We start from the raw sequence: 27,591 nt of genomic DNA on the forward strand, positions 1-27,591 counted from the left end.
AAAAAAGAAAAAAACGATAAATAAGAAAAATAAAACAAAAAAAAAGAAAGAAAAAAAAACTGAAAAAGTAGAAAGAAATAGTAGAAAATACTGCGAAGGTGATGTGTAATAATAAAATAAAAACGTTATTGAAATAAATATTTTTTGTTTTATTAGGAAAACAATGTAATAATTAATTATCGTTATGATTGATTGAGAATTGAGCGATAATTGTTTATCAATCTGATTGATCAACTATTGATCAATTATTGATAATCAATCAGATTGATTTAGAATTGAGCGATAATTGTTTATCAATCTGATTGGTCAACTATTGATCAATTATTGATAATCAATCACTCCCCTAACATTGAAAAGTGACCGAAGTCTTATATTAAAAATTAAAACAAAATACTCTTTTGGACAAATTGAAAATGGACATGAATCATTTACTTTATGTGGCAGCAAACCTTACCCAATTTTCCATCTTCACCTAACCGTCGGGTTTCTTTCGCGTGCTCACCTGGTGTATGTGGTTTTGGTCTTTCTTACGGAGAACCCCCACCTCTGTAGCACCTGAGTGTATCAATGTAAGTTAGTGGGCAACACAATCAAAACACGCGAGACTTGCAAAGGTACCCTCTTAGGAGGTAAAAAAAACATTCAACCGACTTCGGTGTGAGAGGAAGAATGCCCAAACCACTACATTCAGCCACACCATCGGCCAGTCTTACTTACCTCCACTCTCGCGTTGAACTTTAGTTGCAAATTAGAAGCTATGCTGAGCGAGAGTCGCGTCGTGCTAGCATCAAGAAAATCCCATCTCTTTTTGTGAAGCTTGAGACTGGTGGTAAAGGTGTAGTTTGGATGGGAAATTGCATTCAAGAGATTTTCTTTATATATAAATCTCTAGTCCCGTCGGGAGGACATTTTACGTTTTAGTGGTGAAGTGTAGGGAAAGTCAGTGATTTCCATTTTGGGAAATTTTGTTACATTTCTTTATGCAACATCGTGTACCATTTCTTCATCTTGTTTTCTTGGTGTCTCAGCAACAAGGCAGTTTTATTCTCGGCCATTTGAATCTGGTGATGTGGTGAATAGTTGGACTCTGGAGACTACATCTTGAGAGAGTGAGAGGCAAAGATTGAGTGTGCTTTGCTGAAGGAATACTCTTGTGGTGATCGGTGTTAGTGGATAAGTGAGTGGTCTTAACGGTAAATGGCTTTTCTTAAAGAAGTAACTAGAACACTGAGAGATGCTGTGCAAAATTACCAATATATCGGAGAGGCAAGAGAGAGGGGCAAACGAAGAAAAAGAAGCAAAAATAGTGTAAAGAAAATAATCAAGTGGATAATTGGAAGAAATTCAACGACCTGTTTTTTCATACCTCCTAAGAAGTTCCGGTAGGCTCATTTCCCATTTGAAGGGGAAGTTGCATCGAACGGAGTTATGTGTTGTTGAGCGGTGCAAGACATCCCCTCGAGTCTTTTAATCGCTCCGACTGCGCTGGCGGTGTAAATTAGATTTGCATTAACTTACTTGTTCATAGAAAAATGAATTGGAAAATCCACAAATTTTTACTTTAATGAACCAACTAATTGCCAAGGATTGAAATTATTTTAATCGCTTAATCTAATATGTGCGTAGGTATGTTGGGAAAATGAAAATTATAAAAATCATAAGAACTTTTGAATGCAAACTTTTAAGTGAACCACAAGTCTGAAGAAAGCGAATAAGATTGTGAAGATTCAACCTCCCATTGAGATACTTTCTGTTTATTTTTGGGTTTCTTACGAATTTTGATTCACCTGAAAATTGAGCTCAAAAATTGCCTTAATTTCAATCCACTTACTATATATAGCTATAGCTATATATAATTGAATAAAAGTGGAGAAATTTTATGATTTTTAAGAAGAGTTATTAAGATTGAGCTTAAAACATCGCCCAAAAGCCTAAGCAAGGACATCGCAACGTCCGGTTCACTTTGACTTTCATCGGAAGTTATATATAGCATTATTTTCTTCATACATATTTGCAATATATATATGTATGTATATGTACCCTTTCGTTTCTTGTTTATGTGAAATTGAACTGTACGTTACATCTACGACATCAAGACTTTCATGGAATCTTTCATGGTAAAAAGAAAAGAGAAAGAGAGTGGGATGGCACATTTCTCCATCGTATGACTCGTACACAGTCATTTTTTGCACCTTCCCCCGCTTCATGTTTACTAAGAAAGTTTCACCAAAAAAAAAACGAAGTACGTGTCGCATCAACCTGTGACCAAAAAAGCATCACTCTTAATGAGTGAACAATTGGAAACCGATATTGATTTCAGTGGGTGTGAACATACAAATATGAAGAAAAAATTGAACATGAAAGCGTGACTTTGGTGAATCCCACTCATCTTCTTCTTTGGCTACTGATGAAGTTTTCTGCTCTATCCCCTTTTTGTCACATAAGGTAGCATCGCACAGATGATGTATTTGCTAATTCCAGAAGTTGCCGACCTGGTGTGCGTCTCTTTTCTTTCCTAACTCCCCCCATTAAATCACAATAGCAACCGCCATAATACCCCGCAAGAAAGAAGCCCAAAAACCAATTCCCATGAAGTTGATTTTTATCAGAAAACGACGAATCGCGAATTAGGCGTCATGTAATTTAACCAAAACACTGAGCACACAGCACACTTAACCAAAATCCCAAAGAAATCACACAAATTTCATCATGAAGAACCACTGAGGAATTTCTTAATTTTTTTTTCTTTTATTTTACCTCATGCCTCCGAGACACTTCTATATGAATTTTTCCCACAAAAAATACACACAGAAATGGACTTGGAAATGGGCGCGAGTGAGACACAGAGTCCGCGTATGACTAATACGTCTTTTTCCCTCAAACTTACCACGACGTATAACCACGGTTTGCATACAAATGGCAATTGAATTCTTTTGTGCAGCCCAAATTGCTAAATCTCATGTGTGAACACCGTTTGTTCCCAACAAGGTTCCCAATCTCGCGACAGTGCTGCAGCACAAAAGTGACAAAATTGCAGTTTTTCCACTTGATGGCATTCTTCAAAAAACTGCTTGACCGATTGGGATAGAATTTGAGATTGAATTAGCTGGGAATTCTGGGAATCTTAATATATTTGTGGGATTACATAAGAAATGAAAAATTTGATAAAAGATCATTGATTGAAGCATTGACGCTTATGTTTGATGTAAAAGTGAATTAACTACAATAGGGGCGTGGTTTATGAATTTAATTATGAGTTTTCTGAATACTATTCCTTGTTAAAAATTGAAAATTAGTTTGATCACTCTTAAATACTTTTTTTCATCTTCAACAAGATTTTATTTACTTTGTGTTTGAATGAGGTCATGCATTACGAATAACAATGAATAAACTCCTTTGACGCACTTAACATGCAAAATGAAAAATCAAATATTTGGAAATTTGTGAAAACATTATTAAGAAATTCACACAAGAGAAAACTTGAGCAAAAAAATCAGAGGAAAGTAAACTAAAGGCATCTTATCCATTTTTTTTTAAACAAGAAAAAGTAAAGAAAAATTTGCTAAAAAGTTTGTAACGTTTATATCTCTTTATGCTCAAAACGTCCTAATATTTAAGAATTATCTAATGCTTTTCAGTTGAGTAGTGAAATCGGTGACTTGGGGGGTTTAAATACTTGAAAAGTTCCGAAAATTCAAGTATTTTCTTTTTCTTTTTTAAAGGATCAAATAAATATTATTAGGCTAAGAACAAGCTAAAAATATTCTAGAAAAAAAATAGATTTTGAGATAAAAAAAGACGTCAAGCTTTAAAAAACGTTAGAAATGTCAAAATGCTAAATTTTAAAAATAAAACGTTCGAAAAGAAACGAAAAATATTTTCGATTTTCATACACCATGACTCCATAGACGTTCTTTTTTAACCATTTATAGTATTTTGAATATAAACATTTAAAAAAAAAACCCCTAAAAAATATTCTAGATTTTATTCTGAAGTCAATTTTGATTTTATTTTGGTTTTAAAACGAGAAATCAAAATTTTAAAACGTTGATTCCAAAACACAGATCAATATTTAATATTCGGTCATTATAATAAAGACTTAGTAGTCCAGAAGGGGTTAATAAAAATCATAAAATTAAATTTTTATCATAAAAACTGACCCACCTTCCCCATTAAAACGAATCAATAGCCATTTTCATAAAATAGACGATTGATTTTTGTTAGCTATATAGTTCTTACATTGAGATTTTCATATTGATTTTCATTCAGCGAGATTTATAAATTCATAATAAGCACAACTTTGCTGCAAACCGGTTGGAGCATTTTCATAAAACGTGTTCACCGAGTCCCAATATTGTTTGAAATACCAACGTTTGTCGTTTAGAATGTCAAAAGAATACTGCGGTGGCAGCTTTTGGAGTGTCTAATTAACAATTCTTATGCGGTGATTCTTGAGCTGAAAAGGACAAAAAGTCAATGGAGAAAATCATAAATTTGTCGATACAAAAGAATTGATAAATTTACATATTCATTTGTGACTTTCTTGGTTGCACCAATGAAGATTGAGGCATTGGATCAGACACTCAATGCCTTTGATATTCCAAATTGGACGTTGTCTAACCATTGGGGCAATTTGCATCCTTTCTCGGTTAATTTTTGCAAGAGATTGTTTGATTTTATTTATTATTTATGTAAATTAAAATGTTAGCTCGTTTTCACTTTTATATCACACTATTTTCACGATTCATTAGCTCTCGTTCGCAGCATTCAGGGTAGGCAATTTACGCGAGATTTATTTGAATTTTGCAAGGCACGTACTCACCCTCCCTCGCTTTATTTTTTTTACTAGGTATACGAATAAATCCAATAAAGCAAAACCTATAAAAAATATTAACATCCCAACATTAGTCTGAAACAGCTCTAGTATTTTATGCTCACATGTAAATTTTGTGGATGATGAGCTCAGTGAACTCCCAGCAGTGAGATGTTGGTTACTCACAGAAACTAAAACTCTCATGAAGTTTACCTACCTATTCATCGTCTTATATACATATATATAGGTAGGTGTGCTTTTTTGCTCAGTGTGGTGTGAATAGGGTACTCAACGAAGGAATATTTAAACACATCTTCTTCACTTCTTTTGCTATATCCATCATTTGCCAAGTTGCTCTCGAAGTTCAAATCAAAATCTCTGTAATTTCAGTTTGAGTTGTAGAAAAAAAACATTCTCCTGAGTATTTTTCTCCTCGAACTTCTTCGCTTTTCAACGCGTATTGAAGAAATTATAATTCATCTCTTTGCGTGAAGAGACTGCGGTGTTTTTTCTTACCTTCAAGGTGAGTGAGTGAATTTGTTAATCAAAATGTAAAACAGTCAAAGAAGTGGTTGAGCTTTTTCCTCCAGCACCAGCCCAAACTGATTCTTCAACTTCGAAAGGAATCCCCAAACACTCCAAAAATGATGCTGGAAGAGCTATTTGAAAGAGAGTTAAATGACTCCTATTTTGATGGTCAGGGTAGGTGATTTCTTTCATCCATAATATACCTTGAACATACCTCATGATTTTTTTTCTTCAACTTCTCTCGCACAAGTATTTGTCATAAATTAACCGGTTTCTTGCTCATAGAGAAATTTCTTGCAAGTAAAACCGTGTTCATTTTCCTCTCGAGTAATTTATTTAACGAAAAAAAACACACAGTTCCAATGAAAAATATTTTGTCGGATTTTCATTGACAAAATTGCGGGATTTTCGCTTCTTTGCACCGAGAAGAAAAAGATTTCCCAAAAGAAATATCAAAGGGTCATCCATTGTGAAGTTCGGTGAACCATAGCTGAGATTTTCTTGCTGTTCCATGCTAATTAAATTTCGTGGGATTTCATTCCACATTCTATTTCTGTGAATAAAACAAAAATTTATGATCGCAATTAATGCGGCACAACCTTGAACTACACACAGTGGAGAAACTTTAACACTCTTAAAATTTCTTTTAAATGAAATGTGTGAAGTTTCACGATGTTTTTGGCTTATTTTTGGAGCGTATTTTATTATATTTTTCTGTTAATTGTTTTAATTTTGTATGCATGACGTACATGGTGGTGGGCAAAGATAAAATTATGCAAAAATAGATATAAATGAATTCCTTGCTCTTTTAGCTAAATTTAGACATTATTTGTCTATGAAAATCATTCAGAAAGGTAAAAAGGTTTCTAGATTTTAATGCAAATTGCGATGATTTTGAGGAAAATGATTCCTTGCTACCACCCACACTTATCCCGTTACGCATTAGGCCGAATTTTCCAAAGAATTCTTTGATATATTTTTATTGAAAATTCTTGATAAAATCTTCATTAGGCTCAACACATCAGTCATATCAAAAAGGATCAAATTGAATATAACGAAAACAGACCCATCCTGGTTAATTTCTTCAATCTCTTACACTTTAATGATTCAAATTTGTCAACTTCTACCCATTAGAAAAAAAAATCTTTTTTTATTCTTCTGTGTTTAAGAATTCGTGACATAATAAATTTTCAGAATTCTCCATTTTTTTAGTCAGCATTGGGTCAGCCCCCATTGAAGAATTTAATGAAATGTTAATAAGACAAATTGATTTTAGAAACAGCTTTTTGGATGTATTTTGTTGAAAATTGTCAATTACCGCAATTTAAGTATTTTGGGACATTAATTTTCTCCTTCAAATTTTCAAAGTAATTTTCAAGAAAATTTAAAGATCATTTTTAATAGGTAACCAATTGGGAATTTGTCCTCTACCGCATGCGAATGTTTTTGCAATAAGAATGGGGAATTTTGCTTTTTTTTATTTAAAGGTTTAAAGTTGGAATTTCCATACAAAAAGTATTGACAAATGTCTCTTGTGCAGAAATTAGTCAATAAATCACTATACACGCTGTCATTTAGCATTACAGCTAATGAAGCTTTTAAATCCTTTTAATAGGTGCATTTTTCAAATTTTTCTTTTTTTATGGATAGAAATTCTAACACTTCGACCTTTGTCGATAGATTTAATCAAACAGTATGCAAAGTGTAAAAAGTTATGGATAAATTGCGAATAGTTAAACTATTTTTGAAAGTTTATTGATTGTAGAAAGTTTAATGGAGGATGTTGGAATAAAGTTGGTTGGCTTTGATAAAATAATTTCGACTCTTCATGCCTTTTATGAAGCCGAATTAATTCTGAATAGAAGAATTTTATTGGAAATTCTTTGTCCTAAAACTTTTTTTCTCAAAGCATTTTTTCTTATCTAGATGAAAAATGTATTTTCCTAGCTCTCCCTCGATTCTAAGGACTTTTTTGCTTAACGGAATTTAATTAGATTAGTTTCTTTTAAAATCGTAAATTTCTGTTGAAAATTTATATTTTTCCTTACTTGTTTTGAGTCATCTGACTCCTCCAATCCTTAAAGGATATTACGTTGTAGTCAAGGAATCTTTAAAGATTCCTAGAAAACTAAAGCTCTTCTTTGAAAATATCTGAGCACAAGGTTATCTCTTTATATTCTTATCTACAGTCCCATTTTGCCCCAATTTACAGTATTGACGTTAGAAGGAGATTCCAAGGAAAGAATTCACGAAAAATATACAAACAAATATTCTAACGATAAATACAAAAAGCTCATTTTCCAAGAAAAAAGAATTAACCATTATTTCTCATCCTTTAACGAGATATAAAGAACTTTTCTCGTGCTTCTCTATATACATTTAAACACTGCCTATAAGTATGTATATATCGCTCTAGGGATGGATTTTATGCTCTCTACACTGATGGTGGAAACATTAACGCATAAGGATCAACATTAGGAGATGCTTTTGGGTGTAAAATGGAAAATTGTGCGTAGATGGTTTTCAATTGAAAATCGATTTTATTAAATCACGAAAACATATTTCCAGGCTGTTTACCACGTACCCGGAGGGGGTTCGATGAAAATTCATTTCTTCCCCCGAAAAATTCATGCAATAAACGAAAATATATCCCTTCGATGGGTTTAATTTTATAAATTGGCATACATGTACCATTTTCCACCATCCATTGAGCTTTTTTTGTTGACTACACAGACGCCACCAAAAGAGTATGGGAAAGGCTTCCTTTAATAGTGTGCGGTTTGGCCTAGAATTGAAACACCTGAACCGTGATAGGTTTTTTTCCCTCAACACTCGGCGAATACTTTGGTGCAAAATCATCGAATTGTAAAGGAGGAATACCACGAAAATCTCATGCGAATGAAAAAATCTTCCTGTGAGAATATTTCTGCTATAGAAGCAGATATTACTCGTCTTCTAAATCAACATGAGATCTCACCTAAGTTCGTCGAAAAGATTCGTCACTACACTCACGCTAAGAATGTCACAACCGCAAAAGCTCCTTGACGCACTGCAAGCTCTTTCAAGTGCATTCTCCGCTCTATTGATTTATTTGCTCAAACAAATTAATTAATTCAAATAGTTTTCCCTTGACAAATAATGCGCAACAGTTGATTCGCCTCACAATCTTTAAGCACCAATCCTTTCAAATGAGTAAGTTATTGGCCTTTAGGAAAACCTTCCAAAGAAATCATCTTTATTACTCGTTATCTTTTTTTTATATAAAAGAAAACTATTAAAATAATTATTGTTAAACAATTAAGGGTAATGCACCATGTCTAAGGTTACTATGAATGTATATTATGTACCTGCTTATTTAATGCATCATAAATAAGGACATTTGTAGGGGTTGTGAAGGTGAAATGGGCAATAATGGAGCAAATGAAAGGGAATAGTTTCAGTCGTTCGTTGATAATGTGCAAAAGTAGTTTGATAAATAAAAAAAACTTGTGCAGAAATCATAAACAATTTATTTTCAATTATTTTTACGTATAAAAATATAAAGTAGTGCTACTTAATCTTTAAGCTTTAAAGTTGGTTTAAATTTTTTAATTTGTTTTTATGTTTGTGACATTTTTTTTTCAAAAATTCTATTAAAAAATTATGTATTATTTTAACAATATTTGACGTTCCTACAGCATATAATTTGTTCCAGTCATACAACTGAAAATATATCTTGAAAGCTTGATTAACAGTGACTCTTTAATAAAGTAATATGTTCGATTTGATTAAAGTGTCATAAAGCAGCTTTCAATTACAAGTGCATGTGCTTGATAGAACATTAACTAATTTATGTTTAGACTTACAATTTCAAGGCAGTTTTTAATACTTAAACTAAATAGGTTTTATTACTATGCAAACATTAATTAAGGCTTCTTATAAGTACAATTTTCTCGATCAGAATTAAAAGTGTAAAAAAAAAAGTTAAAGAATCCTCTTGATTAAAAAAATCATTTATTAAAAAAATAAAAAAAACAAAGTCGCATGAACTAAAAAGTTTTATACGCAATATATAGTCAGTCATTGAACCGTAGCCAATTTTCGTTATTAAATTTGTAAAGCTCCTTTAGGTTTTGAGGTAGGGTTTAAGTTTTTAGGGCTAGACTTCTAAGGTAATAAGGTGATGGCAAGCTGTATCAAGACTTACAGACCTCTTTGCATTTACGCAACGAAATTCAGCCAAATATAACTTATAAACCTTAAAAACTTAGGTCTATAAAAAGAAACTTCGGATGAGTTTAAAAAACTTAGATTTAGTTTAAGAGAATTTGGCCCAACTTAAATTTGGCCTGAATTAGATCTAACTTAAAAACTAAATCTTATATAAAAAAGCATTGCCTAGTTCAAAAAAGGTTTTGTCTGGTTTATAAAATTTTTTTCTAGTTTACAAAATCTAGGCCAGGCTTTAAAAATCTTAGGTCTATTCAGAAAAACTTAGGCCTAACTTTTTAAAGTATCAGTTTTTAGCTTAAGCTTAGCTTAGAAAATTTCGGCCTAGTTTAAAAAAAACATCTTCCTAGTTTAAATAAAAACTCGGACTTAGTTTTAAAAACTCTAGATTAGTTCAAGAAACCTTAAGCTTGGTCTAAGAAACCTACGTACTAGTATGAATTTGAACTCATATCACCTTCCCGTAGAACCTTTTGATAATCTCCAAAGTCATTTACATTTGTCTTTTAATTCTTCTCATAACATTTAAAGCATCTTGTTTAATTCGATTAAAATTTCTTAAAGATTAACATCACCGAATGTTGTGTGATGTCTCCCCCTTGTCCTAATTGAGTTCTCATGCAGCGGTAAGACCTCCCAAATTTTGTCAGGTGTGTGTCACTGTCATTCGTCCACCCACTGTATGTCTTAAGAAGCTCACCGAAGGAGTATTTGAGAAATTTTTATTAATACACACATTTTTTTTCGACCTCATCGTCTTCTCTATTTTGTTCCTCACGCCCAGTGTTGAATTGCTATCTCTCTAATTCCAAAGATGAGAAGAACAGGTTTTACCACACTCGGATTAGGCAGCAGCTGAAGAAGAATTCACGTACGAAATACATGAGTTTCTGATGCTATGCTGTATGTCTTTTGAGGCGCACACAAAAGTGGTGTGTGGAGATGGAAAAGACGAGGAAAACAAAGCTGGAAAAAAACCCAATCCCCTGAGAAACTCTTCAGTTGCTTTCGAAGCATCCAAGTGTATGGGGTCAGTCGCGTTTGTGCCATGTGCTCGTCGTGAATAGAAGGAGAAGCTTACACATCCAGAGACTCGCCACTCTGTGTGTTATGTGCTGGGCTTGTGGGATTTTTGAGTGAACTGCTCGGTATGACCTAATGGGTTCATTAAATTCAAATTTATTTTATGCTAAAAGCCATATAGTTAATTACCCCCTCGTACATTTCTCAGAGTTGATGCTTTGGTGACTGGTTTAATTTATTTTGAAAACTTGACAAGTGTGTCAATTGGCCGACACGCTCTTTTGTGACACCAAATTAGACGATACTTTTTTTAAGCGCTAATTTACCTGTTTTCCCTGATAACCCGCAACAACTCTATCGCTAATCCTTCTACTTTGTTGTAATTTATTCCACACTGAAAGTCAGGTGTGTTTATGACAAAAAAAATGTGCCTACAGTGCAAAGAAATCTCCCAAGGGCGCACTATTATCACTCAATTACCATTTTAATGATTCTTTGTGCGCAACCCCTCGGTAACGTCGCATTCACTCTACGTACATTTTACCTACATATTTACTTCCTTTCGATTTGTTGGATTTTTAACTTAACCAAATAAAATCTCCATACGACCTGGAAAGAAAAAAAACGTACATAAGAAAAGAATCAAATATGACATCATCCACATTAGCTTCGGTTTCGCTTTTGCGGTAACAATGTGCATATTTAAAGCTCTTCCGTTGATGAACCTACATAGACTTCTTTTGCCCCTCTCGCTGATGCTGCTGTTGCAAAAAACTCTCTCAGTATTGTTGAATAATGCGTCTGAAGAATTTATAAGTGATGATTTTATATAAGAATCTTTGTATGTGATTTTTTGCATTAAATCTGTGCCATTCTTGATTCCAGCTTTCATATACCCCACGCCGTACAACACCAACGTATAAATAAAATTGTTTGAGTGATTTTGCGAGTGCAGGAAAAGAAAAGAAAATTGGATAAACTTAAGATGAGGCAGATGTATAAAATGAAAAGTGATCCATTGAGATAATTAAAAAAAAAAAGTTGGCTATTTTGGCGAACGTATTTGGTGGTGAAAGGAACATCACAGAGTGGACAGAAAGTGTCCACGAGGAAAATAATCATCTTGAAAACGTCGATTTTGGCGTGCAAAAGCAAGTGCAAAAGAGAGCTCATTTTGTTTGGTGAAAAGTAGCTTACAAGATGGAATTGAAAGTTCTTCACTTACTCGCAATAGCCACACTTATGTGCCAATTGGTTGCAACACAGTCAAATGAAGGTGAGTCTCCCATATTATTGTATTTTTCCCACAAATAAGATGCTCTTTTGAGACGCGTATTTGCCTTTTGGGATGGTGAAGAAATCATGGGTGCATGCTGAGAGTGAAATGGTTAAAGGAAAATAGATGAAAACAATAAGACTTTCACACAATGTCAATTTCATTCCTTTTAGCATGTGCAAGAAAAGTGCATTTAATAGTTTCCCTTAGAGCCATTTGTCTGGAGATTAGATTTGTGATTAATGTAGATAAGATCTCGCACACTTTATATGTTGTCATGTTACTCTAAAGGAAGGTTTTGTTTGATTGTATATGGGAAAAGGGGTTCAGTAGGTCACTTAATGGAATTTGAGGCAATTTCTTATTTTTCTTAATCCTTAAAGGATATTAAAATTTATTTAGGATTTATTTATTTCGAGCTCAAATTAGATTTTTTTATTAGCCAAGAAATAGAAATATTTCCTGTGAATCCTTGAAGATTACCTTTAAGCTCATAAAATTATCAAGGACTATTGAGGATATATTTCTGAATTTTTTAAAGCTAATTAACTACGAAAATCCTTTCTTTCAAATGGTTCTAAAAGGGTTAAAAAAAAAGTTTATTCATTTTTTTAAGGATATCTAGGATAAATATAAATCATACATAAGAAATATTATAAAGCAACATAAGCAACAGTTCAAGCAATAAAAGTCCTTAAATTGGAAAATCCTTGAAAAAAATTTTCAAAAATTAGAAAACTAGCATATTTTTACATCAAAAGCGAAAAATTAAATACTAATTAGGGCAGTTTTTAATTTTTTTATGATCATTTAAGATTTTGTCTTATTTTCCTAATTCCAGGATTTTTTTTAACATTCTGACTACTTTGTGTAATATTTTTCATGATTGATCAAAATTTTTCAATAAAATAAAAGAAGGGCCTCAAGATGACTAAGCCATAGAGACGTAGCCAGAGTGTTTTACAATTAAAAAAAAATTAATTAAAACACATTGGAATGAATAAAAAAAACGTCTTAGATTTTAAGATTTATAACGTTTATTTAAAACATTTAGGGGAGACCGGGGTTAAAAAAGTCACTTAAGGGTTTAGAAAAAGCTCAAAATATCATATTTCCCAAACAGATAAAGTGAAATGTATAGCTCATTTCTTTAGGAAATTTATTGCCCTACAACTCTTTCTCAGATCATTTTGTTCTATCTAGCCAGGAAATATGATATTTTAGGCTTTTTCCAAATCCTTAAGTGACTTAATTAGCCCCGCCCTCCCCTACCAAATGTTTAAGTGTTTGACATTTCTTCTGATCTTTTGACTATCTTTTCAATCATTTTACATTTATTTCTTAACGTTTAACGCTTCTTTTCTAACGTTTGATGTTCATTTCTAACGTTTTAACGTCATTAGTCTCCATTTTCCATTTAAATATGTAGCTACTGAGAAAATTTTCAAGCATCAACTCTGTTTTTCCAATTTGCAGCAAATGCGACACAAGTGTCTGAATCTGTATCCGATGCGATATCAGTTGTGCCACTGAAAGTCTCCGCGGAGAACACCACATCTGTGGGGGTGGATGTTAACCAAAAAGATGACCAAAAAGAACTGGAAAGTGGAGGCGCTCTCGATGGCACGACCGAGAGCCACTCACCAACTCCAAAAGTGGATGCCACCTCCCAATCAATGGGAGATTCATTAGCAACGGAGGAAAGTAGGAAGAGCACAATCAGCCCATTATTCCTCCCAACAACGGTCGTCCCCAGTGAAAATGACACGGAAAAAACGACGGAGAGTGCATTGATACCTGTTTCACATGCTCAAGGCACTAATCCGTCCACAGCAGTGACACCTCCGGCACAGGAAGCTAGAGGTCGAGCCATCAATTTCACTTCAATTGACAACGGAGATTCTGATGCTGTGCGACAGACAACACCATCTCCTGACATGTCCTCCACGGTCAATCCGATAAATTATGTAACTGCGGCAACAGGTGCTGCCACACGGAAGCCGATTATAGACCTCAGTGACGTCAGCATGGATGAAGAAGACAACGAGGAGCATTCTGCACCAATTACATCAAATGTCTGCATGTTCGAGGGGCAGAGCTTCAAGGTGAGTATTGAGGTACTCTGTGTACCATTTACATACATATAATGAAGAACATAAACCAGGGATCCCCCCAGGGATATATATACATATAAATCATATACAGGGAGGTGTGCCAAGACGTTTTGTATGGAAATGACTGCGTATAGATGTGGTGAAGTATCCCAACCATTTGGGATATGATTAAACATGCAGCCTCATGAATTCAATAGTGGCTATATGGGGAAAGATTTCACATTCCTGCTATGAACATTCAAAATAATTGTTCGTAAAAGATGTGCGATGGTTGAGAAATATACGCATCTCTGTGAAATATTCATGTGAAAACTTCCAGGCTTTCTCTCATTTTGATTGACAAGATAACGTGCTCATTTTGACTATTTGCCAATTAAAATTTGTGGTTTTCAGACCACTATTGGCAAGTCATTTTTATTTTCATTTTTTTTGGAAATGAATTCAGTTCAATGTACAAGAAATTTTATCTGGAGATGAAAGTCACGTATATAATGCAAAATAATAATAAAAAAGATCTCAAGAGCCGTGACAAAGAACTAGGCCATGTTTATTACTTATGTTTAGCTAACTTATGATGGTTCGAAGTAACTAAGAAAATTATATATACAGTGCATACAATATTATTGCAGCTTCCTTAATGGTTACAATGCTTAGAGATTCAATTCATTATTTTTGCAATTGAAAATTAGTTTAATTAAAATTAATTCTTTGTAGTTTATTTTGCTTTTAATGACAAGAATATTTCTCGTTCTTTCTGACTTAGAATCAGTCAGGTTGTTGCTACAAAACCATTTTATTGCTCATTAAAAATGTCTAATTTAATGTAAGGGAAAATGGGACTGAATATACAGACAGTTACTACACAGTTATATATTCTAAGCAGGTAGTCACTCAGCTCCCCAATGTAGTTTAAAAGGTTTCCCCATAAACTAAGCTTCCCGTTAGAACGGCGATGTTAGAATTTTCTTATAAAACGAATCAGTATTTAACGGATATTCTTAAGACTTTCTCTGATCACAAACAATTAATAAACCTATTTGTTCATTATAATGCTACTGCAACGCTTATTGTTCAACTGTCTACAATAGTGATCAGTAGTTAGCGTCTAATCAGCAGTTAGAAACCTATCCTTCAAAAAAAATTTAGAGTTTTTATTAAAGACTTTTTTAATTCAGATTTTTCACGACTAGTATTACAACCAATCCCAAGTTCCCCTATATTTAAAAATTAATTAACACCTAATTTTGAAGTTACAAATTATGTATTCCTAAGCAACTTTGACGCTCAAACGGTCCTCTTTTAATTTATTGATTTTCTGTATTTAACAATTCAACGAAAAATTTTTAAAAATTAATAAATGTAAATTAATTTAAGCCGGAAAAATTTCTTTGTTGACCTTTAGTGCATAAAGAGCTTTTATTAGTTGGTATACCACAATCGTGGCATACCAAGTATTGTAATCGTCGGAAAAACCGACCACCTCAGATCGGGCTCAAACTTGGTATGAGCACGTTTTAGACATCCCACATTACGAAAATAGTGGTGGAAAATTTTTGATCCGGCCGGCCGGCCTGCCGGCCTGCCGTTGGTCCCCATTTTGCCTTATAGCTCGAGAACGGTAACAGATAGAGACTTCCGGTTTGAAGTTTTCTATAGAAATGTGGGTGTAAAATTTAATTTTTTCGCATTTAAAAAATCCAAGATGGCCGCCGTCCGCCATTTTGAAATACTGTCAACCACTTCCCTTACAGCTAGAGGTCTGAAATTTTAGTATGTTGTAGAGCTCAGTAAGACGTTTTCATCGACTATTCATACTTGCAAATCGGTCAAGCGGTTTAGCAAATATGGCGGCCTAAAGCAAAAAGTGTTTTTTCAATATAACTCGAGAATGGCTTGACCGATTTTGATCATCTTGGTATCAAATGAAAGGTTTCAAGAAGCCCTACAACTGAGTAGAACACTCCAAGTTCCAAAATTATCCGCAAGAGGCGCTAAAATCAAAAACAAAAATTGCCTAACTTTAAGGGGCAATATCTCCGAATCCCCATTATCGATTTCTTTTAAATTTTGATATGTTGTAGCAGAACTAATAATCTTGTACCAGTCCGAAAATGAAGAAATTCTATGTCGCCGTTTAGAAGATATCGCTGTTTGAAAAATTCTTGAATTTGAAAAGTTCTAAGAGCCATATCTCCTGAACTGCTTGTCCAGTTTTGCTCAACTTGGTATCAAATTAAAGGTTTTACAATTATCTACAACTTTCTAGAACATCAGAAACCTCTAGAACTATTCCTTCAGGATAAAAAATGCCAAAAACTGTTTTGGTGAAACAAAAATCCGCCATTTTGTGTTCTGGAGGTGACCTTGAAAATTATTGAATTTTATGTCAATTTATAGCCTGTTTTAATACCTTTCCAAAACTAGTCAAGAAATTTCTGTAGGTCTTATAGAACCAGAGATATGACTATTTTTATGCATCAAATTACTGATTTTCACAAAAAAAATCAGTTTTGCCTACTAATACAACTCAGAAATTAAATTACAACGCATAGACTGACCCATCCGCGTTGTGGTATACCAACTCTAATAACTGGACGCGTTATGATTGACTTTTCTTAAGAATCGTATAGAATCAAATGAAGGAAGAGTTTTCCGACTTCTTACGTAAAATTTCAAGAACTTTGGTTACAAATTGACTTTTCTAGGTAAATCGAAAGTCATACCTTATGATAATTAAAAAAAAAATCTTGAGCATACAATCTGGGTTAAAATTTTGAATATAACTGTCTATAGCTATTTTTTACAAAACAGTCTTAAGCTTTATGATCCAAATTGTTTCAGCGAAAGGGAATTTAGACATTTAAAAATAACCTCTCATAAACAACTTAAAATAATGTGTGTCATTCAGTCAAAAGATTTCTCTTTGATTTATATATTTTTGTAATTGTCCTACCATTAAGTATCTTACTGTAATATATATTTGGTTGGTTTACTGCGGCTAACGGCAAAATGCGTGTAACTATATCATATAAGAATGATGCGTGGAGAAGCCGTTTTTTTTTCTATGTTCATCACTGTGAAGGAAAACAACAAAACGTGAGTGGAAGATGCGCTGAGAGAGAACATGATGCAAGTGCATTTCCTGCAAAATCAGAACACATTGCTTTTCTTCATTAAATTGTCATGGCCAATCAGAAGATATTGCAATAGGGAATCATCACTGATTTTCATGACAAAATCCAATTTTATTATCGTGAAATTATATTTAAGAAAAAAAAGTTCATTGTAAGCGAGATGCAAAATGAGAAGAAATTGCAATTTCCATTTGCATTGTCAATACAAAGAAATTACACCATCTTCCAATTTCTTTCATCATAGAGGGAATCCTTTCAAAAGAATTGCTTTTCCCTCCTCAACAGTACACCATCATTGAGAAGCGCGTTCCTCTCATGTCTAATTTTGTGAATTTTCTTCACAAATTTCCTCTTCTCTGTACCTTCATATGGAAAGTCGCATCTTAAATATATCTTCAGTATGAGATAAAACAATCAATTAGCCAATTTTGTGGGATTCCTAAAATGTAAGGTAACGGTAATGGTTTGCAATTGGTTATGCTTTAATGCGTGTACCATCGTGACATCGTATTTCGCGGTTCAATTAACACTGAATTAAAGAAAATCACACAACCGTCAAATATAGAGTTTCTACATACACAGCTCTACCTCTCTGCGTTGCTTTTTCCTCCCTATCTTCCCATTTTTGCTCAATTTCTCCGCTTCACGGCAATATTCTCATCATGATTCTTCATTCCATATCTTTCTGCTAAAGAACATCGCACCTTTTGCAAAAGAGAAGCCACCAAATCACGGGACTTGTTCTCATGGTGAAAATGCTCAATTAACAGAATCTAATTAATATGTGGGCTTTCGGTGTAAATTCATCAATAATACATTTTCTAAATATATAATTTGTTATTTTGGGAGAATTCTTAGAAGATTTCGCCCAATAAAATTGTGCAAAAGGAATTATTTTGTTTAAGCCAAAAGAAAATCTCACAGCATAAAATTAGATTTTACGCACAAATATTAATGAAACAGAGACGTTGCGGTTTTTTGCATAGAAACAAAAACCTCTGCTACTGACAATGAAAATAATATTTTTTTATGTATGTAAAACAATGCTTTTACGAGGTAAACTCATATAAAAAGTTTTGCTGTCAAATCTACTTTACAGAACTTGCAGAAAATTAAACTTTTTCCTCCAATTCAAATCAAAAGTTTCAGGAAAATTAAATATGTAATACATTTTTAGAATAAATTCATAAAAAAAATCTTTTTACGCGAATAATTTATACTATTTTTTTTATTTTTATTTTTTTCAATAAAAAATGGATATTTCTGTTTACGTCTACTTTAACTGTTTATGTCTCTCTTTAATGTTTTTATGTGAATTTCCCAAGCTTCCTAATAAAAAATGATAATAATTAAAAATGAGGTATAAATTTAGAATAAACGTTTAACTGAAGCTTTATTAGTTCCTAAACTAGGTTTAAGAAGCATTAAACGTTAATGAATAAAATTACAGCTATATGTAGGCTCGACTTAAAGTTTTAAAGTTTTTTTTTATGTAGGCCAAAATATTTTATTAAGCTTAAGTTATTTTTAAACAAATAAACTTAAGTTTGATCTGCATTTTACGCATAAAGTTCTTTTAAGAAAATTAAAATTACGAAACTCCAGAATTTTAATTGAATTTTCCCTTAAAAAATGTCTGAACAAATAATATCTAAATTTTCCTAATTTAGATCCAATAGAATTTTCTCATGGGAAAATCTTTCACATGAAAAACATGAACAAGACATTGACAACTTTTGTAGCAGAGAGATTCTAATCAAAATCCTCCAATTATATATTAAACTTCCACTCCGAAGTGACATCAAAAACTTCTCAATGGCCATTGCTCAAGTGCGGTTAATGTAATTTCTTGTTTTGAATCCCGCATCGGGCAAAATTGCTGAATGTGGTGCAAAATCACGAGGTTCCCATCATTCTCACCAAGTATAAACTTTAAAATGCACGCGAAAAAAGCTCTGTGACTTCATTTTGTTGATCGTGACGAGTGAATGTTGTCCCAAACATCAAGAAAATTGTGTAGAATTATAAATTCAACGTATATTTCTGTGAGCTCTGTGTGTGCTCACCTGAAAAGAGTAACAAATCTCTACGTCTGTGATCCACAAGCACCAACTTGAGACGTTGAGAGTACCTACCTACCTACATATATTGTGGAGAGAGAGATATATTGCAGAAAATGCAGACAAGACTGGCAAATAGTGAGCCTGGTATCGCGTCAAGATGCAATTGAACAAGCAAAACGATCGAGAAAGTTACATAAGATCATGCGAGAGATCATCTTCCACAATGGAAGCACGATTGTTCCGCCAGCATGTGGGGAAATTACGTGAAAGAGAAGACGATCCCAATGCACCTATAAGCACTAATTACATTTTTCATAGATTCAAAACAACACTAAAACTATACACCAAGCTCATTTCGCATTGAAATATTCTTAACTGCAACTCAGCACGAGTACCAAAATGGCGCAAATTACATGAAATTTATCATGAATTTCACTTCCAAAAGCTTCCAAATCATCAACTTATTTTCAGCTTTTCACGTAAAAATCAATGTTTTTTGATAATGTCCACGTGTTTTCATAATCAGCAATTATAAATAAATTAAACAAAAAAAATTTCTTATGTAAATGTAGGAGAAATCATGTCAATTGACTTATTATTAGTGAGAAAAGTGCAGAAAAATTATGTAAATTGGCGATAAATGAGGGGAATGGCTGATTCATTGAATAGAAAATGATCATTGAATGACACCTTTAAGACAAAATCAATCAGCTTGAAATTAACAAATTCAATTCACTATTAAAAAGCTTCTAAAATTGCAAATATTCTCTAATACTTCTCATTGTGTTTGAGATTTAGAGTTAATCGCCAAAATTTATTGAAATATTGCGTAAATTGGTTGGTGTTTTACATAAGAAACATCTTAATGTAATGATCGGGAAATAAGATTTCTCAGATCAGGGTTAACCACTGAAAATACTCGTTTTGTAAAAATCTTTTCTCAATAATCAATAAATCAATAAAAAACGACACAGAAAAAAATTCTGAAAAAGCTTTCTGGATTAAAAAAATCGTCTAAAAATACAATTTTGTCTATTTAACATTTATGAAATTCAATATGGCGGCCTTTTGTTATTTTTAAAATTATAAAATTTATTGTCTAAGTACGTTATATTAAGGCCATTTAGACCTTTTCATCGAAACTTAGTTTAATAATAATTTTATTATTCCCTTATACATACAAGTGTTTTTGGGAAAAACTTAGGGGAGAGCGGGGTTAAAAAAGTCACTTAAGGGTTTAGATAAAGCTCAAAATATCATATTTCCCAAATAGATAAAGCGAAATGTATTGCTCAATTCTTTAGGAGATTTACTGCCCTACAACTCTTTCTCAGATCATTTTGTTCTATCTAGCTAGTAAATATGACATTTTAAGCCTTTTCCAAACCCTTAAGTAACTTTATAAGCCCCGCCCTCCCCTACTTTAGAATATTGTTCAAATCTAAACATTTGAAAATATTCGAAAATGGTTTGATCGATACTGATCATGTTGCTAAAGTCTTAAAGATTTCCGGGTTAATACTTGATATCGCTTTGTTTGATTTTATACAAAACGGTTAAGACGAAACGATTTTGGTTAATTCAAAACCGTTTCTCTTCTCGATAATGAATGAGTTAAGAAGAAACCGTCGAAACCATTTTTAAATAAATAATAATTTATCCGGTTTTGACCAAATCGGCCAAAGAAGTCAATTAGAAATCTTTTTTCTTAAATGTTTGTTAATGGTTTATTCGATTTTGATAAAATTGGTTAAATCAAAAGCATTTCTTTATTCAGGAATAAATTATCCAATTTTGAATAAATCGGTTCAGTCGAAACCTTTTTTTTTTAAGAAATTGGAAAACAATTTAACCGATTTTCATAAAATTAGTCAAATCGATATAATAATTCAACTTTAACCATAAAAACGTAAATCTACATATTTTCCATTATTAACACAAATTGTACAAGAAAAGTAGGAAAATTCATTTAAAAACCGAGGAAAAACCACCCCCATAGAATCAAAGATCTCCCTCGCGATGTTCTATAGTAATGTTAAAGTCAGTGACGTTAGACGTGTCCAAAGAATCTGTTACGAGTAAGAATTATTGTTATATAAAATTGTTTGAATGTTAATTGTTAAATAAAGAAATTCACCCACTTCCAGCCACTGAAGAAGGCCCGGATAGGGGTTGAAAGCTTTGGGAAGTACGTCTTTCATTTGGACGAGAATCTCTACCCCTGGCGACGACCGGAAACCCAAAGAAAAAAAATAATAGGTTTTATATCTAAAAATGTTTATTCAAATTTCAACGCATTTATTATGCTTTTATTATGGAGTACGAACTTCAACCACAACAACGCGTAATCTCGAGTTTTTATATTGAATTACATATTAACGTACTTTGCATAACGCCGTAAAATTCCCCAGATTGTGAGTAAATGTACCAGGCTTATGCTAATTTTCTTTAAAAACCGAAAACAATTTTTTTCTTCAATTCGTGGAAATGAAAATGATGCATCCATGGAAAACCCATAAGAAATATAAAGGTGATCCTCTTCTAGAGAAACTGATCTTTACAAAACCCAAAACGTTTAAGAAATCTCATATAAATTTAAATTATTTAAAATAGAAGAAGAAACTCAAGGATTTCCTTTGAAGACCTTTCATTTTTAGGGCCTTTAATACTTTGAAAGCGATGTGAGAATTTCATTGAAATATTTTGTGAAAATTGCTCTCTGAAAAGCAATCACGCTTTTCAAGCCTTTTCTCTTGGGCAATCTCATACCATTTTAATGTGTTCCATTTAATGTTCAACAAGGTTTTATGATGTGTATCCCCCTCCGTTGTTTCAGCTCCACGATGTGAGTGATCGAGGATGCGATGAACGCTGTATTTGCCGGGATGGTGGCAAATGGGATTGTTCACCGCGATGCTCTGGGATCTTCTTCAAGCGTGGCAAAGTGCTGGATGATCCACGTTGCCATGAGAAGGGAGCTGCAGATGAGTGCTGTGCTGTTATGGTGTGCCCCGAGTCGATGGCATCGGATGAGGAGATGGAATTCAAAACTGAAGGTCAGCACCACATCAAATGGCATCACCTTTCACTCACCTCGCTCTAACGATTTATATATGATCTTTTTGCAGATGCTGTGAATTCTCCTCCGAGCGGCGGGAAGTGTATGTACAATGGGACAGAATATGGTTTTGGGGCCACGATCGAGGAGGGATGCGAGAGGGTTTGCAAGTGTCACGGTACGGGGCAAGTCACGTGCGAACCGCGCTGCCACAAAATGAATGAAACATCATCGGATCAGTGTGTTAAAGTGAAGGATCCAACTGATCTATGTTGCGAAATTGAATTGTGCGACGTTACTCTTGGGGATGGTGAGCCTCACATGGGGGATAAGAACATGGGGGATCGTCCGTGTGAGTACAAGGGGCAGCAGTACAAGTTGGGTGATCAATTTCACGATGGATGCACAGCTCTGTGTATCTGCACGGATGCTGGAATTCACTGTGCCAAGTTGGAGTGCCCCTCGAGCTTTGGGCTTGATGTGATCAATCCGCACTGCCTAAAATGGGAGCCAGATCCCGCAACCTTCCGCGCCATTGCACCAAAATGCTGCCCCGAAAGGATGCGTTGTGTGGACAATGGGACATGCGAGTACCAGGGGCAGATGTTTGACAATTGGTCTGAGATTCCGGCCAATATTACGGGCTGTGATCAACACTGCTACTGCGAGAGGGGTACAGTTGAGTGTCGTCCTGCTTGTCCACCTGTCCCGGCTCTTCCGCCTTCGCATCTGCCCTGCCATCCACGTACAGCTCGCCTCATGCTTATGCCGGATGATGATTGCTGCAAACAGTGGGCATGTCCAAGTGATCCCAGCAATGGCATCGGTGAGTATCGGTGACTTTCCCACGGTGACATTGATGAATTGTGTGTGCCTCTAGATAGATTCTCTCCTCTAATACCCACACCTGAGACACAGCAAAGCTGCACTTTCAATATTGAATTTACTATATATTTGTAATTTATCTTACATATCCATAATAGTGCCTCATCGTAGTTTTCATTAGTTCAGACAATCATTGACTTGAAACTCTCACAGACTTTTTTTTAACTGACTCGGACTATGATTTCACCATTCATTCTGTATGTTATCCATATATGTAGGACATGAAGGAATGATCATTGCACCAACACCACCACCAACGCAGAAAGATGGTGAGAGAGACAACAAATCCCAACCATTCTATCCCACATCCGATGGTAAAGCCCCCAAAGGGGTTGTGCAGGATAAACCGGGCAAGAAGTACACCAAGGAGGACAACAAAACCGAAAAGACTCAGTCGCATGATCCCTTTGCTCACCTCCTTGGGGATCACAATAAATTTGACTATGTCAACTATGACGAGGATATTAGGCAGAATCAACCAGGACCGGGATACTTCAATCCTGCCACCGTCAATAAGCACCACTATCCGGGGCAATATCCGCAGAATCAGGGACCACCGGGACATGCGGAAAAGCCCCTGCCACCGGAACTGTTCAATGTTTTAGGACAAACTGGCCACAACTTTGGTCAGCATCTCACAATTGAGCAGATTTTGCAGCATATTCAGGGTGCCGATGGAGGTGCAGAACCCCTGTTGCATGGACAGAATGTTAATGTGCCATACCCATATGGAGCAGATCCACACGATCATCGTCTTCCGTCTCATAGACCTGTTGTAGTACCTCCTACAGGTTGATCATTTACTTTCCATTTAATTCATTCGCTAAGCTAGAATCATGCATGTCTATCCCTTTTGTTGTTGCTATTATACTTCCTAGCATGCTAAAAGCTTTCTAATGTTGCTTAAATAACTCCCAAATGGTCGCGGGAAGACTAAAACTCTCTACATTGTCACGATTTCAGGAGTCCCAGGAGGTTTTCCAGCTCTTCAACCGAATCTTCAGGTACTCGCTCTCGATGCAATTGATTCACGCACCGTACGGATAATCTTCATTGTTCCCGAAGTCTTTGTTGGGCTGCATGGACGTGTGGAGTTGAGGTACACTAATGGACGATCCAATGATACAGCCACGTGGACTAGTCAGGTTTTCGCACCACCGGAAGATTTGATTGCAACATCCCAAATGGAATTTGAACTTCCTGGCTTGGAACCGAATACGGAGTACAAGATAAAGATCACACTGATTCTGCGTGATCTAAACGCCCAGCCGTCGAGTCAGATCTACACGGTGAGAATGCCAGCTGAACGGACCATAACACCCCCGTCGAACATTGACTACCATCAATCGCACATTTCGGATGTTCTGAAGAAAGCTTCTGATCCGGAACTTCGGGCTGTGGAGAGGAATTCAACGTGGCTCAAACTCGAGTGGAATAAGTTGTCAGAGGATGAAATTGAGTATGTCGATGGGATCCAGTTGCGTTACAAGGAACAATCGGGAATGCTCTATGATGCTACGCCGTTGATTCACAGGTTAGTTTCAGTTAGAATTCATATTTATTTCGGATTTTTTGAACAGTTTTAAGGATCATGGTTTTGTAGAGAGCTAGATCGTCTGAGAGATCTCTTCTAAAAGCAGGATTTAAAGACTAGGTTATCGTGATTGTTAGGCATCCTAGGTAATAGACAGTGTTGCGTAGAATTTCGCTAGAATCATTTTTTTAAGAATATTATTAGTTGGTATACCACAATCGTGGCATTCAGATTTGTTTGGGGTGGCTGCGACTAAGGTCGTTTCCAATCCACTGCAGCTAAAGCAAGCTTATTGTGGGTTACAATCATGGCATACCAAGTATTGTAATCATCGGAAAAACCGACCACCTCAGATCGGGCTCAAACTTGGTATGAACACGTTTTAGACTTCCCACATTACGAAAATGGTGGTGGAAAATTTTTGATCCGGCCGGCCGGCCGTCCTGCCGGTCGCCCAAACTTTGCCTTATATCTCAAGAACAGTAACAGATAGAGATTTCCGGTTTGAAGTTTTCTATAGAAATGTGGGTGTAAAATTTCATTTTTTCGCATTTTTAAAATCCAAGATGGCCGCCGTCCGCCATTTTGAAATACCGTGAACCACTTCCCTTATAGTTAGAGGTCTGAAATTTTAGTATGTTGTAGTGCTCAGTGAGATGTTTTCATCAACAAATCATACTTGAAAATCGGTCAAGCGGTTTAGCAAATATGGCGGCCTAAAGCAAAAAGTGTTTTTTCAATATAACTCGAGAACTGCTTGACCGATTTTGACCATCTTGGTATCAAATGAAAGGTATTGAAAAGCCCTACAACAGTCTAGAACATTCCAAGTTTCAAAAACATCCGCAAGAGGCGCTAAAATCGAAAACAAAAATTGCCTAACTTTAAGGGGCAATATCTCCGAACATCTGTTATAGATTTCCTTTAAATTTTGATATGTTGTAGCCTGACTCAATATCTATCATCAGTCCGAAAATGAAGAAAATCTATGTCTCCGTTTAGAAGATATAGCCATTTGAAAAATTCTTGAATTTGAAAAGTTCTAAGAGCCATATCTCTTGAACGGTCTGTCCGATTTTGCTCAATTTGGTATCAAATTAAAGGTTTTGCAAAACTCTATAACTTTCCGAAACATCAGAAACCTCTAGAACCATTGCTTGTGGACAAAAAGTGCAAAAAACTGTTTTGGTAGAACAAAAATCCGCCATTTTGTGTTCTGGAGGTGACCTTGAAATGTATCGCAATATACATCAGATTATAGCTTATTTCAATAGCTTTCCATAACTAGTCAAGAAATTTCTGTAGGTCTAATAGAACTTAAGATATAAGCATTTTAATCTGTCAAATTGCTTAATTTTACAAAAAATCGACTTTGCCTACTAATACTACTCACAAATTAAATTACAACGCATAGACTGACCCATCCGCGTTGTGGTATACCAACTCTAATAACTGGACGCGTTATGATTGACTTTTTATTTCTTCAAGTTAGGCCTGCTAATAATACTTATGAACAATGATGATGATTAGATCAGAGAACAGGCTAACAAAATGAAGAATAATTTAAGAAGATCCTTAAAGCGATCTCTAGATCCTTAAGTTTTCTTTCCCATAACGATGTTTTTTTTGCTAAAATCTCTTTTTTAGAACTCTAACAACGCACACCATTGAGAACCTAAAGCCTGATACAAGCTACGAAGTTGGTCTGTTCCTAATTCCCTTCCCAGGACATGGTGCTGAACTTCTAGCTGGTGAAATGGTAAAGTTGGCTACAACAACGAAAATCGACATGTTCGCCTTCGAGGTTGTGGTCAATGTAACAAAGGTCAAGGCTAGTAGTGTTGAAGTTTCATGGAGCGGTGTACCATATCCGGAGGATAAGTTTGTCAACATCTACCGAGCCATCTACCAAAGTGATGCCGGAAAGGAGGATTCGAGTGTCTTCAAAGTGGCCAAGAGGGATTCAACGCAGGGGGCCCTAATTATGGATCTCAAACCCGGTACAAGGTACCGTCTGTGGTTGGAAATGTACCTCACAAATGGCAACATCAAGAAGAGTAATGTCGTGAACTTCCTCACGAAGCCAGGTGGACCAGCTACTCCCGGTAAAACGGGCAAACTGCTAACAAGTGGAGATAATACGGAACCCGCAGGTGACTACTACGGACCCCTCGTTGTGGTTGCTGTTGTTGCTGCTCTGGCAGTCATGTCCACCCTTATCCTTCTCCTGATCTTAACACGAAGGAGGGCACATCAGACCGCTTCAATTACACCACCACGGAAAAATGATGTATCCTACGACAATCCTAGCTATAAGGTTGAAATTCAACAGGAAACAATGAGTAAGATACCCAGAAATCTTCTAGAAAATCTTTTATTTTGTTATTTTTTTTTATAAATTTTTGTTGCAGATCTGTAAGAAGAGCAATGTAAGGGGTCCTCAGGAGAGGACATATTTCCGTCCAGAGACTCTACAAAAGCATTTTCCATACTATCTCTAGTGAGTCCGAATGTTTGTTGTGCGTGTGAATAGTGTGTGACTGTATATAATTATATTGTATTGACGGTATATGACCCTTAAAAATCATATGAATCCTCATCTATATATAAGAAATTGTGTGTAAATAAGTGAAAAAGAAAAATAAATTGTAATAAATTTGTATACCAAGAAAGATGTCTTTTACTGCTTATTACTTCAAAACGTTCAAAATTGCCTCAAGTGAAAATTTCTTCGGACTTTGTTGGTTTGGTTTAATGTGAAAAATTCAGAGAGATAATTTTTAATTTAGGAAAATCATCAGAACTTCGAAAAACGATCGCAAGAAGCGCTGGACTCAAAAATTCAGGACGTATGTAGTTAGAAATGTATTGAAGGGGATGATTCTAGAATTAAGAAAAAAACTTAATATAAAACAAAATAGCTTAAGAAACAGAACTTTCAAAAATTGAGATTC

At 34.8% G+C, this 27,591-nt stretch overlaps 2 protein-coding genes across 6 annotated transcripts in view; both read left to right on the forward strand.

The window, feature by feature from the left end:
- Positions 1-27,591, forward strand: part of LOC129792167 (alkaline phosphatase-like) — a 531,254-nt gene that overhangs the window by 441,900 nt on the left and 61,763 nt on the right. The window lies entirely within an intron of this gene.
- LOC129791655 (putative epidermal cell surface receptor) lies at positions 731-27,309 on the forward strand. 5 transcript variants are annotated; one of them, XM_055829926.1, is made up of 9 exons: positions 731-1,193; positions 11,459-11,849; positions 13,326-13,954; positions 21,997-22,216; positions 22,289-23,044; positions 23,322-23,894; positions 24,067-24,637; positions 26,285-26,979; positions 27,049-27,309. In XM_055829926.1, the coding sequence occupies exons 2-9, from the start codon at positions 11,774-11,776 to the stop codon at positions 27,054-27,056; spliced, it is 3,528 nt and encodes a 1,175-aa protein (XP_055685901.1). In that variant the 5' UTR covers positions 731-1,193; positions 11,459-11,773; the 3' UTR covers positions 27,057-27,309. The 5 variants fall into 5 exon arrangements, with proteins under 5 accessions (XP_055685901.1, XP_055685894.1, XP_055685927.1 ...); XM_055829919.1 differs by having other exon boundaries at positions 737-1,177; XM_055829936.1 differs by lacking the exon at positions 731-1,193 and adding an exon at positions 10,551-10,698.

This window comes from Lutzomyia longipalpis, chromosome 1 (assembly GCF_024334085.1).
Source record: "Lutzomyia longipalpis isolate SR_M1_2022 chromosome 1, ASM2433408v1".
In the NCBI taxonomy this organism is placed as follows: Eukaryota; Metazoa; Arthropoda; class Insecta; order Diptera; family Psychodidae; genus Lutzomyia; species Lutzomyia longipalpis.